The sequence below is a fragment of the Sapajus apella genome, unplaced genomic scaffold, assembly GCF_009761245.1.
Source record: "Sapajus apella isolate SASKATOON/1434 unplaced genomic scaffold, GSC_monkey_1.0 scaffold4, whole genome shotgun sequence".
Classification (NCBI taxonomy): domain Eukaryota; kingdom Metazoa; phylum Chordata; class Mammalia; order Primates; family Cebidae; genus Sapajus; species Sapajus apella.
The window spans coordinates 33,848,471-33,861,682 of NW_022436944.1; the positions used below are offsets into that span (position 1 = coordinate 33,848,471).

General features: G+C 35.6%; 1 protein-coding gene across 3 annotated transcripts in view; it reads right to left on the reverse strand.

Moving 5' to 3' along the window:
- The window catches only part of DNAJC13 (DnaJ heat shock protein family (Hsp40) member C13), a 120,964-nt gene that overhangs the window by 83,468 nt on the left and 24,284 nt on the right, over positions 1 to 13,212 (reverse strand). For all 3 annotated transcript variants that reach the window (XR_004265025.1, XM_032266534.1, XM_032266543.1), the window contains exons 3-9: positions 10,028 to 10,103; positions 9,108 to 9,257; positions 8,499 to 8,540; positions 5,637 to 5,837; positions 2,646 to 2,852; positions 2,458 to 2,553; positions 1,995 to 2,086 (exon numbers count right to left, since the gene is read on the reverse strand). Coding sequence is in view for 2 of the 3 variants with exons in the window: in XM_032266534.1 (XP_032122425.1) it covers positions 1,995 to 2,086; positions 2,458 to 2,553; positions 2,646 to 2,852; positions 5,637 to 5,837; positions 8,499 to 8,540; positions 9,108 to 9,257; positions 10,028 to 10,103 (864 nt within the window). In the remaining variant the exon portion in view is untranslated. The remainder of the gene's footprint in view (positions 1 to 1,994; positions 2,087 to 2,457; positions 2,554 to 2,645; positions 2,853 to 5,636; positions 5,838 to 8,498; positions 8,541 to 9,107; positions 9,258 to 10,027; positions 10,104 to 13,212) is intronic.

Genomic DNA, 13,212 nt, shown 5'->3' on the forward strand with positions numbered 1-13,212 from the left:
AACCACACAGAATTGTACAATATGTAGTCTTAGGTGTCTTCCTTATTTTACTTATCATATATAGGCTTTTGGGATTCATCCAAGTTGCTGCATCTATTAGTTCAGTCCTTTTTTATTGCTGAGTAGTATTCCACTGTATGAACAGACAACAATTTTGTCTACTCATTCAATGTCTGATCTAGATATGGACTGCTTCTAGTTTTTTGCTGTAGTGAGTAATGATATTAACATTCATGTGCAAGTCTTTCTGTGGGCATCTTTTCATCTCCCTTGGATAGATACCTAAAAGTGGAACTGCTGAGACATATGTGTTTAATCTTTTAAGAAAGTATCAAACTGTTTTTCAAACTGGTTTTATCATTTTACCTTCTCACCAGCAATATATGAGAGTTCTTTTCTCCATATCCTTGCCATCACCTGGCACTGGCAATCTTTTTGACGTTAGTCATTTTAGTGACTCTGTAGTAGTTTGCATTTTCATTTCCCTGAAGATTAATAATCTTTTCACGTATTTACCGTATTTCTCTAGTGAGGTGTCTATCTGAATCTTTTGCCCATTTACTATTGGGCTGCTTGGTCTTTTCAGAATTGAGTTGTAGGAGATCTTTATATATTCTGGATAGAAGTCCTTTATTAGCTATATGCTTTGCAAAGATTTTTCTATGATTTGTCTTTTTTCTAAATGGTGTCAAAGTTCCAAATTTTAATGGAGTCTAATTAACAACCTTTTTTTTCTAAATCTGTTTTTACTATTATATCTAAGAAATCTTTTCCTAACCCCAAGTCACAAATAAGTTGCTTTACTTTCTGCATATAAATGTTATTGGGAATAAGAGCATCTTCTTCCTAGGGCTACCGTCAGGATTAAGCAAAACAATGTACATAAAGAGTCTGACAAACTGAGTGTTAAGATCCTTCGGCTGATTAGAACATCTGTACTTTTTCAGATATTCTTTTTCCTTGAATTCAGAGCAGGAAAAAATATAACCATTGCTTAAGATTCCAGTCTTGTTGACCTTAGACTGAAAGCTTTGTAAGTTAAGAAACAGCTACCCATCATACTACAGCAAGTGAAAAAAACCTTAATAAGGCTGTATTGTACGCAGTGGAAAAGTGTACCAGAATTGGTTTTTAAAAAAAGACTCAGTCCCAATCAATTTAAAACAGGATGAAGTAAATATTTGGAATCTAAGAACTGCAATCTCATGACAATGATTTGTACATAAAGGGAGATCCAGTCATTCACAGAAGAAAAGTATTATAAATGTGTTTTACCTTATGTGTTTACAGGAACTTAAGAACTACAGCAGCTCAAAGTTTTCATAGAAAGAGCCACATTACAATAATATAAAAACATGCAAGAATATTCCACTGGAAAATTGATAACTAGCTTCCTATTAGTGTATAAATATCTAACTTCAAGTGTATTTATATCAAAGTAACCTGTAACTGTTATCCAAACGACTTAACAATGAAAGTAAATGCTGCCATTTTGTAATACTACAAAAACACTAGTTACAGGCCAGGCATGGTGGCTCATGCCTGTAATCCCAGCACTTTTCAAGGCCAAGGCAGGTGGATCACTTGAGGTCAGGAGCTCGAGACCAGCCTGGTCAACACGGTGAAACCTCATCTCTACTAAAAATAAAAAAAAATAAAAAAAAAGCTCGGCGTGGTGGTGCCTGCCTGTAATCCCAGCTACTCAGGAGGCTGGGGCAAGACAATCACTTGAGCCTGGAAGGTGGAGGTCGCAGTGAGCGTAGATCATGCCACTGCACTCCAGCCTGGGTGACAGAGTTAAGGCTGCCTCCAAACAAAAAACAAAAAACAAAAAACCTCTGAAAACTGAAAGGTCATTTTAAATATACAAGAAAATGTCTTTTCCAAAGTTAAACAATTTTAAATTTCTAGACTACAAATCTTTGGTTTTTCTTGTTGACCAAGCACTCTGACTTGCACATACTAGGACTTCAAAAACTTAAAGAAAAAAATACCTTTCTGTTGAAGAATATTTCCGTACTTGTCCTTTTATAAATTCAATGGTAAAAAGTTGTGGATTTTCTGAGTCACAGACCAATGCAAATACCTAATGAAAAAACAAAAAACCAGCTTCAACAAAAAAAGTTTATAGTTTTATAGTATTTCATTATAAAATGCATCACTTAGCTTACAAAAGTCAATATTTTAAGGTATGACTTTTTTATGATATCAGAGTTTAAAAGCTGCTTAAAAGTCTCATTTAAATTTTCAGTTATTAACAAGTTCCATTCTTCATATACTTAGAAAATAACTTTTGTAATCATTGTTCTGAGATCAATGAACATAAATATATTAAGAGTTAAATACTGATTCTACCCATTTCATATTCTTTAGCCATGAGTAAACATTAAAATACAAAATTATCCTAATTTATCAACAGAAAGAAATCTCATTTAAGCTAACAATGCTGAAACTTACTTCTCCTAAAGGCTTCAATGTGGCAATATTATAGGTTGCTGGATCACGTTCTACTAAACACGTTTCTGTAAGTGCTAGAACTCTTTTCACAGGCTCCTTCAAACAGTAAAATTGAGACATATTAAAAAGTTATTTTTAAAAATATCAAAATCATGAACAAATTTTCATTTTTAACGTATGGGTCTTACCAAATGTCTAGGTGATATTTTTTGGACTACAAACTCTGCTAAAGACGTGATGGATTCATCAGTGCTGTATTTTCCAAAGCGAAGATTCAAATATTGCTCAAATTCTAAAGGCTCTTTCCTTATTCTCAATGAAATACCTATGTAGTTACCAGCATGGTCTATTGCACTTTTAATAATCTCTTCTCTTTGCTCTGATGCAAATAAATGCTGCACAAATTTAGAAATTTAAAAAGTCAGAGTTGAAACAACTGAAATGTGTGTATCTAATCAACCCAACAGCAATGTATTAAAGAAGCAATTCTAGAGAAAAGGAGGTAGATCTTAGATGTAAATAAGCAGTTGTTACAATGAAAAGACTATTACCAAATTAAAATCATAAAGTCTGGGATAAGAACCTTGCAACTAACTCACTGAATGGCAATTATCTCATAATTTCTCAGGATCTGGTTCTCATTACCTTGTGCAAAATAGCATGCTGGGTCTTCCAAGGAGGGCCTCCGAGGGACCCAAGCCAAGCCAGTGGGGTGATGGGTACTGTGTGGACAGGATTCCCAGTTTCAACCAAGGCAGCTCTGATTTAATGTGTTTTACATGGTAGGCTTTTTTGCAAGATTATGCTGAAGAATGTCTACAAGTCATTGGCCTACTGATGTTGCAAATCAACTTCCTGGCCTCTATTTACAAAGGTAAGGAAATGGGCTACAGGATGCGTATCTGTTATTTGAAATGCTTGGGATCAGAAGCATTTCAGACTTCAGAGTTATTCAGCATTTGGAATATTTGCATTACACTTAACAGGTGAGCATCCCAAATCTGAAAATCCCAAATCTGAAATGTCCCAATGAGCATTTTCTTTAATTAAGTATCATGTTGGCACTGAAAAAGTTTCATATTTTGTAACATTTTTCCACTGGTATGCTCAACCTGAACTTGCATTTGATGTCTAGAGGCCAAAAATGCTAAATGTCCTATAAAGGGCAGAATAGGAAAGTCCCACACAAAAAAGAACTGTCCCGCTCAAAATGTCAATAGCTCTCCTGCTAAGAAACACTGTATTACATCATTTTTAAGAACCTGATTTTATTCCTAGCAGCTTTTTACAGTCATTATAGATGAAAAAGGTATTAAAGGTTTGTTGAATAAATCTGTTATAGTACCATATTTCTAGTGAGCTGATTCATTTTAGCTAGTGTCTTACAGTGAGAAAGTGGATTAATTCAAATTAAAACTTCTTGCCACCACCAAGTAATACAAAATGTTGTCAATAAGAAGAGTATTAAACAATTGTCATCCTTAATGTTTACCTATTACTCCATTTTATGGCTTGGTTGAATTACTGTAATACAGTTACCCTGTTAAGGCCTGACAGGCCATATTCTTGTAATCGGTTATGTTTACCAACAAGATGATAAGCATTCCAAATTTTGACTGGCCAGGGAAGAAACAGTCTATGGATAGCACTAAGACAGCAGACTTTAGGCTGGCAGAAGAAACTAAGTTTTTACTTTGGGCCGTCATCTTTTAGATCTAGACGTAGAGGTAACACACAGAGGTTTACCTTTGTGTTCCTAGGTGAGGGAAACTAGAATGCTACCCCGTCAAGTGGGAAAAAAGTAAAATCTAGGGTGGAAAAAGGCCTATAACTCTGAAGAACAAAATATATCACGTGCATCAGGTTATCTAGCCCCACCGTTGTTTATTCCCTTTTTGCTAATACCTGCTCTCTTATAGATGTAAAAGTTCTAGGCTTGCTTTGGCTCTGATAACAAGAAAAGGCTATTTCACCTACAAAACACTAAATATTGAAGCAGCATTCCCAGAACACTAAGGTAGCTACAATAATTAAAATTTTCAAGAGAAAGGAATTTTGCAATTAAGTTCAAATGAATCTCTCCATTTGGAGACTTTCTCTACTGCACATCTTTGAGACAGAAAGGCAGGATCTATCTTAAAAAAAAAAAAGATAGTCATCTATACTTCAGCTCCTACTACTGATTAACAAACAGGGACTCAGCATTGTAAGTAGCTTCTGGTATACCCCATAATTTACTTACATGTAATTCTGAATTTCAAAACAAAAACATGCAATGAATTCCAAACTGAAGTTTGGATTATAAACAGCTAAGCATGCCGGGCGCGGTGGCTCAAGCCTGTAATCCCAGCACTTTGGGAGGCCGAGGCAGGTGGATCACAAAGCGGGTGGATCATGAGGTCAAGAGATCGAGACCATCCTGTCAACATGGTAAAACCCCGCCTCTACTAAAAATACAAAAAATTAGCTAGGCATGGTGGTGTGTGCCTGTAATCCCAGCTACTCAGGAGGCTGAGGCAGGAGAATTGCCTGAACCCAGGAGGCGGAGGTTGCGGTGAGCCGAGATCGCGCCATTGCACTCCAGCCTGGGTAACAAGAGTGAAACTCCGTCTCAAAAAAAAAAAAAATGAATAAACAGCTAAGCAAAGGATGAAAGAGTCTCATAAAGTAAAAGATTTTAAATTACTTTTTCCATTTTTTTTTCTCCTTTTTGTGCAGAATGAGGTCTCACTATGTTGCCCAGGCAGTTCTCAAACTCCTAGGCTCAAAAGCTATTCTCCTGGCTCTGCCTCCCTAAAGTGCTGGGATTATAGGTGTGAGCCACTGTGCCAGACTTAAATTACTTTTTCAAAGAAAGCTTAGAAACTTTGTGGTAAGACAGTAGTATCAATAAAAGTAACAACTGTAATCACCATTTACTGAACAGTCCTAAGCCATCCATTGTGTGTAAAGCATTTTACATAAATTATCTCAACAGATCCGCACCCACCTCATTTTGGAAAGCAGCAAACTGGGATTCAAGCTGAGTTATCTTTGATACCAAAACCTGCACTCTTATACTCTTCCTCCCAGAGGACTCGAATGAAATTTCAAAATGAGGTATAAAAGCCTTTGCTTTCCTTTGAATGGTCATGTCCTTTTTAAAATGTGTGTGTGTGTTTTAAAAAAACAGTACTTACCAATCTACTAAATCCTCCATAAAGTATACAAAATCCTCCTTGATAATCTGAGAGATCTACAAATCCTTCAATATTTCTATAGTCATAGGAACAGAGTACTCTGTTGGTTGCAGGATTAATTTGGTCAAAGCCTCCAGGAGTTACTTCCAAAATTACAGGTTTTCTTGAGTCACTCCAGTGATGCTTATAGCAGTTGTATCTCTAGAGACAGAAACAGTATTACTTTCATATTCATAAAACTATATAAAATTTATCAGTCACTATTGAAACAACCAAAAATCTAATCATCATAAATATTTAGAGCTATTATCCAAATTGTTAAAAATATGATTAATTTTAGCTGTCTGGAGGTGTTTAAGAATGTTCACACTAACGGAAGACAGTACATTCTTTTTTAATTGGCAAAGGTTTTGGATTACAGTATTTTTGTGATGCTATTTTAAGCAAGTCTATGTAAATTTATAAAAAGAAAAGGAAATCATACATAGAAATGTATTCTGAAAGTTTTATTGGAAAAAAGATCCACTTTCTCTGATGGATTCTTTAAATCCAAGTTCAATACTGAGCGAAGTCACATTTCAGGGAAGCTGCAATATTCAATTTAAACAACCTGAGCCGGCTCAGTATATTAATGTATATTTTATTTCCACATACCAAAAAAAGCTGAAGCCTACATTTGAACTAACACTTTTCTAATCACACAATTAAAAAGTTATCGTCAAGAGTTTCATCATATTAGCAAGTAAAATTCCATTTAGATAACATTACTTCATAAATTAAAGTAACTAAGTATCAGAAATGATTAGAACAGTCAGTATCCATTTACTATCCAGTTTCAGTCTTTAAAAAGAAAAAAGGTTTAATCAAGGCTGCTAAGCAAAATGATGTGATACAGAAGAAAATAAATTTCAAACAAAAGAAAATTAAAGCAGAGAGAAAATAAGGATAACAAAGTTTCTGATGTGAAATGAGTATCCTCTCCCCCACCCAAACACCACAAAGTTTTCTAACCATCTATATGAAGTGGGATACATAGTCAATTCCAATTTTTAAGGTAAAAATCAATTGGTTGCTCTAGAGCATAACTATTTCTAACACTGAAATAAGAAATTATCTTGTAGGTTTTCAGAAAAGAGAGTGAGGCACTAAGTAATGAACACCTCCACTAATATCCCAACACTAAAGTCAGCAATGACATTCACAGGACATCAAGTTTACTCAACATTACTGATCTATGCATCACATAGTCCCATAGAAGTAATTATGCAGGCAGACAAAGGGCCTGCATTAACCAAAGAATACAGAACCTTGATTCTCAACTAAAAGATCAATCAATGCCACACCTCTCCTGCAGGAATGGGAGAAGGTAGGGCACAAAAATAGTGGAGCTTTCCAAACTATGCTTGTTTACATGCCTCAAGCCCATTATATAGGATATTCTCCATTCCTCCCAGCTCATAAACAAATGCCATTAATGAGATGTGCTGATGGAAACATCATTACCCTTCCGGATTGTGGGTGCCAATCAAAAAAGACTTTGAGAAACCCTGATTTAGAAGTATACCTAGGGCAAATAGAGTTCTTAGAGCCAAATTCAACTTAGGCAGGAAGGATACCGTTTAGCTAACACAGCATTTGGGGTAGAATCTAAACTTGTTTTTAGGTCAGTACAGGTGTCACTTTGAGCCCCTTACTTCTGATGTAAAATTAGGTATACTATTCTTTAGGGAATCTTCTAGAGATACTGTTTCTACCACAAGATTTTGAAAAGTATTAAGCGGCTGAAGCTAACTGGTACAAAACACAGCTTATATAAATACTCCCAGTTTGCTTTTGAAAGCAGATGTTTTCCAAACAGATGAGGTAAGTCACCTGCTAATACAGAACAATTAAAATAAGCACACAGAGTAAGGATTTATAAAAATTTGACCATGGCTCATCAGGAAGGAGAAATAAGCAGCTGGCCAGATGCCATTAAACAATTTTAAAAGGCTGCTGGGCAACCAGCCAATTGCTAGAGTTGAAATTAGTGAGGTTTCTGGGATGCTAAAACAAGCAGTAGAATATTCATAGAAAGAAAGAAGGCTTAAGACAGGAGAAGGGTGCTGCCCGCATATCGTTAATTCAGTTCTTGCCTTTTGCCAGAAGCTAGGGTTCCGAACAGTGCTATAAATTTAAGCATTATTTCCCCCCATTATAAAAGTAATGCCTGCTAATGGGAAGAAATTTAATATTTCAAGAGAGTGAAAAAAACATACACTCCTGTTCCTCTTTCCCAGAAGTCTCTGATTTAGTTTAAATGCTGCTGTTACACTACTGGAAAAGGCTTGGGAAAGTTAAGAGAAGTCTAAGATGCTACCACAGCCTCCTCCAAAGCTGTCAGCGCACCATGCCAAGCTTCAGTACAGGCCAGATACAGTAAGAAGACAGTTTCAATATGCTCAAATCTTAAAACTTGAATACTTCTGAAGTCAGAAGCTCCTACACCAAACAACGAATGCACGTTCCAACAAGCACTATCAGCATTACGATGCTCACCAGTATTATCGTTTGGAATACTGAATAAGGACGACCTGAATGCTTATAGTATTGTTTTTAATGTTCCAAAGGATTTTTTGCCTAATGATTTTTTTTTCCCATCTACCAGCATTAACATTCTTAAATCTAACTGTTCACATTTGAGTTTCCTGTTAAACTACATCATCTATCATATGATATAAAGAGACATTAAAAATTTTGTTTCCTTTTTTCCCTTTACCTTTGCTACAAACAGAACACACAGAACATGAAATGATTTCTACTTTAATAAAGGGTAACATTTGAACAAATAAAAATACATATTAATAAATGTTAAATATTTACCCTTCCCGTAATTTTTCCCTCTGAAAAATCAGTTCTAAATCTCTGAAAGAGAAAACATAATCACAGTTAATGACAACAGACTGGTAGAGAAGGCTTAAGTGCTTTCTACTCAAAGTGAGTAAAATCCTGACTTGGTAACCTTGATACTAAAAACTGTTATTCAAGTTATAGTTGATTAATATTCACCCCAGGCGTGGTGGCTCAAGCCTGTAATCCCAGCACTCTGGGAAGTTGAGACGGGCGGATCACCTGAGGTCAAGAGTTTGAGACTATCCTGGCCAACATGGTGAAACTCTTGTCTCTTTAAAAAAAAAAAACAAAAAAAAAAAAGAATATTCAATAGAGTATGAAACCTTATTAAAGAACAAGACAGATTAAACATACAAGGCTTTCTCCTGCATATGCAATTAAAAAAACTAATAAACTCTCAAATATAAAAGATTTTCCAGCCTTTCTGTTACAGAAAAGTGAAAGTTTCAGTGTCAAAGGTAAGAAAAAAATAAGCATAGTGGGTACAGGGGCAGAGAACATTAATTTCTCTACTTACACGTAACTACTTCATTTTAAAAAGAGAAGAAAATTTTGTTTATGAACATGGTATCTTCTTACCAATGCTTCTGTAAGAAGTTCTGTTCTGTGCTCTGTAGAAAATTTTAAAGTTTCTGACTTTTTTCCACTGCCTTTACGAAATGTGAGGTTGAACTCTGTTCCTTGTCCTTTTCCAACAGGGCTGATGCTGCAAATGTCTCCATAAGGCCACTTTAAAAAAAAAAATTCTTTTGACTGGTGCTACTACAATACAGTAAAATGCAACACTTATTTTTGTCACTTTAGTTTCATAATCACTGATTAAATCAGCAAAATTTTATAAAACAGAGGTCTAGAAGTTGTGTCATAATAATTCTATAGAAAATTCTTTTAAACGTTTTTAGTCAGATGAAAAAATCTAGTATGTATCTCTATTTTAATGATGACATTAATACAAAGAAATTTAAAAAGTGACAAGAACAGGGAAGTGAAATTTTATGATTACTTATAAATTTGTTAAAAAGTTTGTGAAACGTGCCTAATTTGGAATTTAAATAGGCCAGAATATGTTTTAAATATGTTTACTTATAAATGTTCAGGTTACTCTTGTCTTTATAAACACATAATCCTACTTCCATGACAAGTGTTTTATACTAACTGTACTCATGAGTTAGACATGCTTTTATTACAAGAAAAAGTATAAGCCTTTAAAAATTATAGAGAAATAAATTACAAATTTTACATAGAGGAGGTGGCTACAACTAATAGTAACATCAAGTTATATCCTTGAGAGCCTAGAAATAAGCATATTCTCCCCTTCCCCCTTATTATTTATTTTTGGTCCCCAAAGCAGAGTATTACACATGTACATCAATCTCTTTCAGATTTGACATTTCTATCATAAAGTACCAATTTAAGGCCAGAGGGTAATGGGTCATAGCCTGGCTTTTAAAATTCAAAGGGAGTTCACACAAACACCTAACAGCTTCTAACAGGATTACCTGATTTGTTACTTCTAAGGTATTGGGATTATATGTAGTAATCGCATGAGTTCCAACTGAAAAGACACGCTTATACCTACAAAGGAAAACAAGTGCTTAGATTTAAACAGATATAAGAAAATATACATAATATCAACACAAAACAAACATTTCAATAAATACACAGAAATCTGTTAGTTGATTAACGGAGGCTAAATATGCTAAGTTATATGATCTCACCTTTTTAAATGTTCTAAAATGTAATTTGTATTAAAACCCACCCACTCATTTTACCAGGAACTATTAAGACACCTAAGTAGAAAAGTATGACTTATATGCTAGCAACCTTGTGTTGTCAGTATAAACTAAGTTGGCAAAGCATCAGCTGAGTATGCTGAAAGACATTAAATGGGAAAGTTTTATTTTTTTATTTTTTTTTTGAGACGGAGTTTTGCTCTTGTTACCCAGGCTGGAGTGCAATGGCGCGATCTCGGCTCACCGCAACCTCCGCCTCCTGGGTTCAGGCAATTCTCCTGCCTCAGCCTCCTGAGTAGCTGGGATTACAGGCACTCGCCACCATGCCCAGCTGATTTTTTGTATTTTTAGTAGAGACGGGGTTTCACCATGTTGACCAGGATGGTCTCGATCTCTTGATCTCGTGATCCACCCGCCTCGGCCTCCCAAAGTGCTGGGATTACAGGCATGAGCCACCGCGCCTGGCGGGAAAGTTTTATTTTAAAAAAAGACACTGCACACCAATGCTTTCAAAATACCCTTACAACAAAGTCATATGGAAAGGAAGGAAAAGCTATGGCCTGGGGCAACTGATCAGTCATAGCCATATCCTGGAATCTTAATAGTTTCTACTTAAGCAACTACCTACTACATCTCAGTGTTGCAAGAAGTAGGAAGCCTACACCACAAACAAGCAGTTTTCACTTCTCACTTCACTTCCTTTCCTTTGAGTAACATATTTGAAGGAGAAAAAGCATTTGGATATCAGAAATCCTTCAGAAGAGAGAGGAATTCATGATCATAAAAGAGGAAATTGAATTAGAAAAACTTATTTAAAGCAAAAGAATTAGTTATTTCTAAATAAAATGGGTAAAACATTAGTATATTAAAAAAACTAAGGTAAACAAAGAATTCCCGCAACCCTAGATACAGACAAAAGGTTTTTAAAATGCTGTATATAATTCTATGCCGACAAATTTGAAAATTAAGAATAAATCAACCCTTATATGGAAGAATGTAAGAAAGCTGCAAAGAATTACATCCTCCCAAAGCACCAGGCTCAAACGATTTCAAGGGAGAAGAAAACTGAGACTGAGTAACTCTCATGGTTCTTAAATTGTTCCCCAAAACTGAGGAAAGACAGCTTCTCAATTCTTTTACTACTAAAACCTAAAAAGACAACACAGTAAGAAAAAAAAAATACACAAATCCATTTTTTAAAGCTAATATTAGCAATTAACAATCAAGTTGCACTTTAAAATATTAACACACCATGACCAAAAAAGAAGGTTCATTTTAGGTAAACACTTCAATATTAGAAATATCTATTAACATAATTGGTTATATTTGTTGTAATATCTATTTGCATTTTAATGAGATTTTTAAATTATGAAAAATGGTTAAATCAAATGCCTTTTTGACATCTATGGAATCATATTTTCTTCTTTTGAACTATTAATATGCTAAAAAGACACAAATTACTTAAACGAACAACCATCATCAGACTCAAAGGTAATACAATAGGGAATCCAATAAAAGTATTCCCATTAAGATCGAGAGATCTTTCACATTTTCATTTTTCTGTTGTCTATTTTTTTAAAATCAGTATATTATATAATAAAAATGAGGAAGTATTTCCATTTGGATAAAAAGGAAATTATAGATTTTATTAAGCTTTACCACATATCCATATAAAAAGTATTGCTACATTGTAAATGCTTTTTTTCCCTCACTCTACATATCTAAAGTGGACTGAGAAGCTAAAGAATGATAGTACTTCCCTCTAACAAAAAATTAGTCATTTGCTTCTTTTTAAAGTGGAGTGAGGGTTAGGGGACTGGTGAAGTAAACGTCTCAAAACTTCAAAGACTTAATAGAAACTAAAACCAAGAAATAAGATTTTGTTCAATCTTTGACTTAAAAGCTGCAAGCTGCACAATGAAATCAAATGTGTGGTAAGAGACGTGAATTCACACTTTTTCAGCAATAGGATCCCGGAGTTGCATGCACGCTAGGCCCAGCAGAGTAATGTCATAACTAGTAAACTGGGAGATATCTTTCAGATAAATACTGAGCTCTAAAGGCATCCTAGGAAAGCTATTTTTTAAAAAAATTCCTAAGAGAATTCCCTTCCCTAAGTACTCCCCATCCCTTTTGTCTTTTTTTTTTTTTTTTTTGAGACGGAGTTTCCCTCTTGTTACCCAGGCTGGAGTGCAATGGCGCGATCTCGGCTCACCGCAACCTCCGCCTCCCGGGTTCAGGCAATTCTCCTGCCCCAGCCTCCTGAGTAGCTGGGATTACAGGCACGCGCCACCATGCCCAGCTAATTTTTTGTATTTTTAGTAGAGATGGGGTTTCACTATGTTGACCAGGATGGTCTCGATCTCTTGACCTCGTGATCCACCCGCCTCGGCCTCCCACAGTGCTGGGATTACAGGCTTGAGCCACCGCGCCCGGCTTCCCTTTTGTCTTTTTAGAGTGGCCTTTGAACTTGCACTTCAGGATGGGACACTATTTCTATGTCATTTAAAACATCTTTAGCAACCCTGAACTTTTAAAGATTACCAAAAAAGTCTCCCTGAATAACAAAACTAAACTTTCAATGATTTTCTAAAATGTCCCCTTGTATAAGATTTAGAGATGAAAATCTTTAAAATACCTCACATGTATGGAATATTAGTCACAACATTTAGAGCTAAAAGATTTTTATCAGCAGTGTGCGATGACTCAAGTCTGTAATCCCAGCACTTTGGGAGGCCGAGCCAGAGGATCACTTGAGATCAGGAATTAAAGACCAGCCTGGCCAACAGGGCGAAACCCTGTCACTACTAAAAATACAAAAATTAGCCAGGTGTGGTGACCGGCACCTATAATCCCAGCTACTCAGGAGGCTGAGGCAGGAGAGTTGCCTGAACCCAGGAGGCGGAGGTTGCAGTGAGCCAAGATCGCACCATTACAGTCCAGCCTGGGTA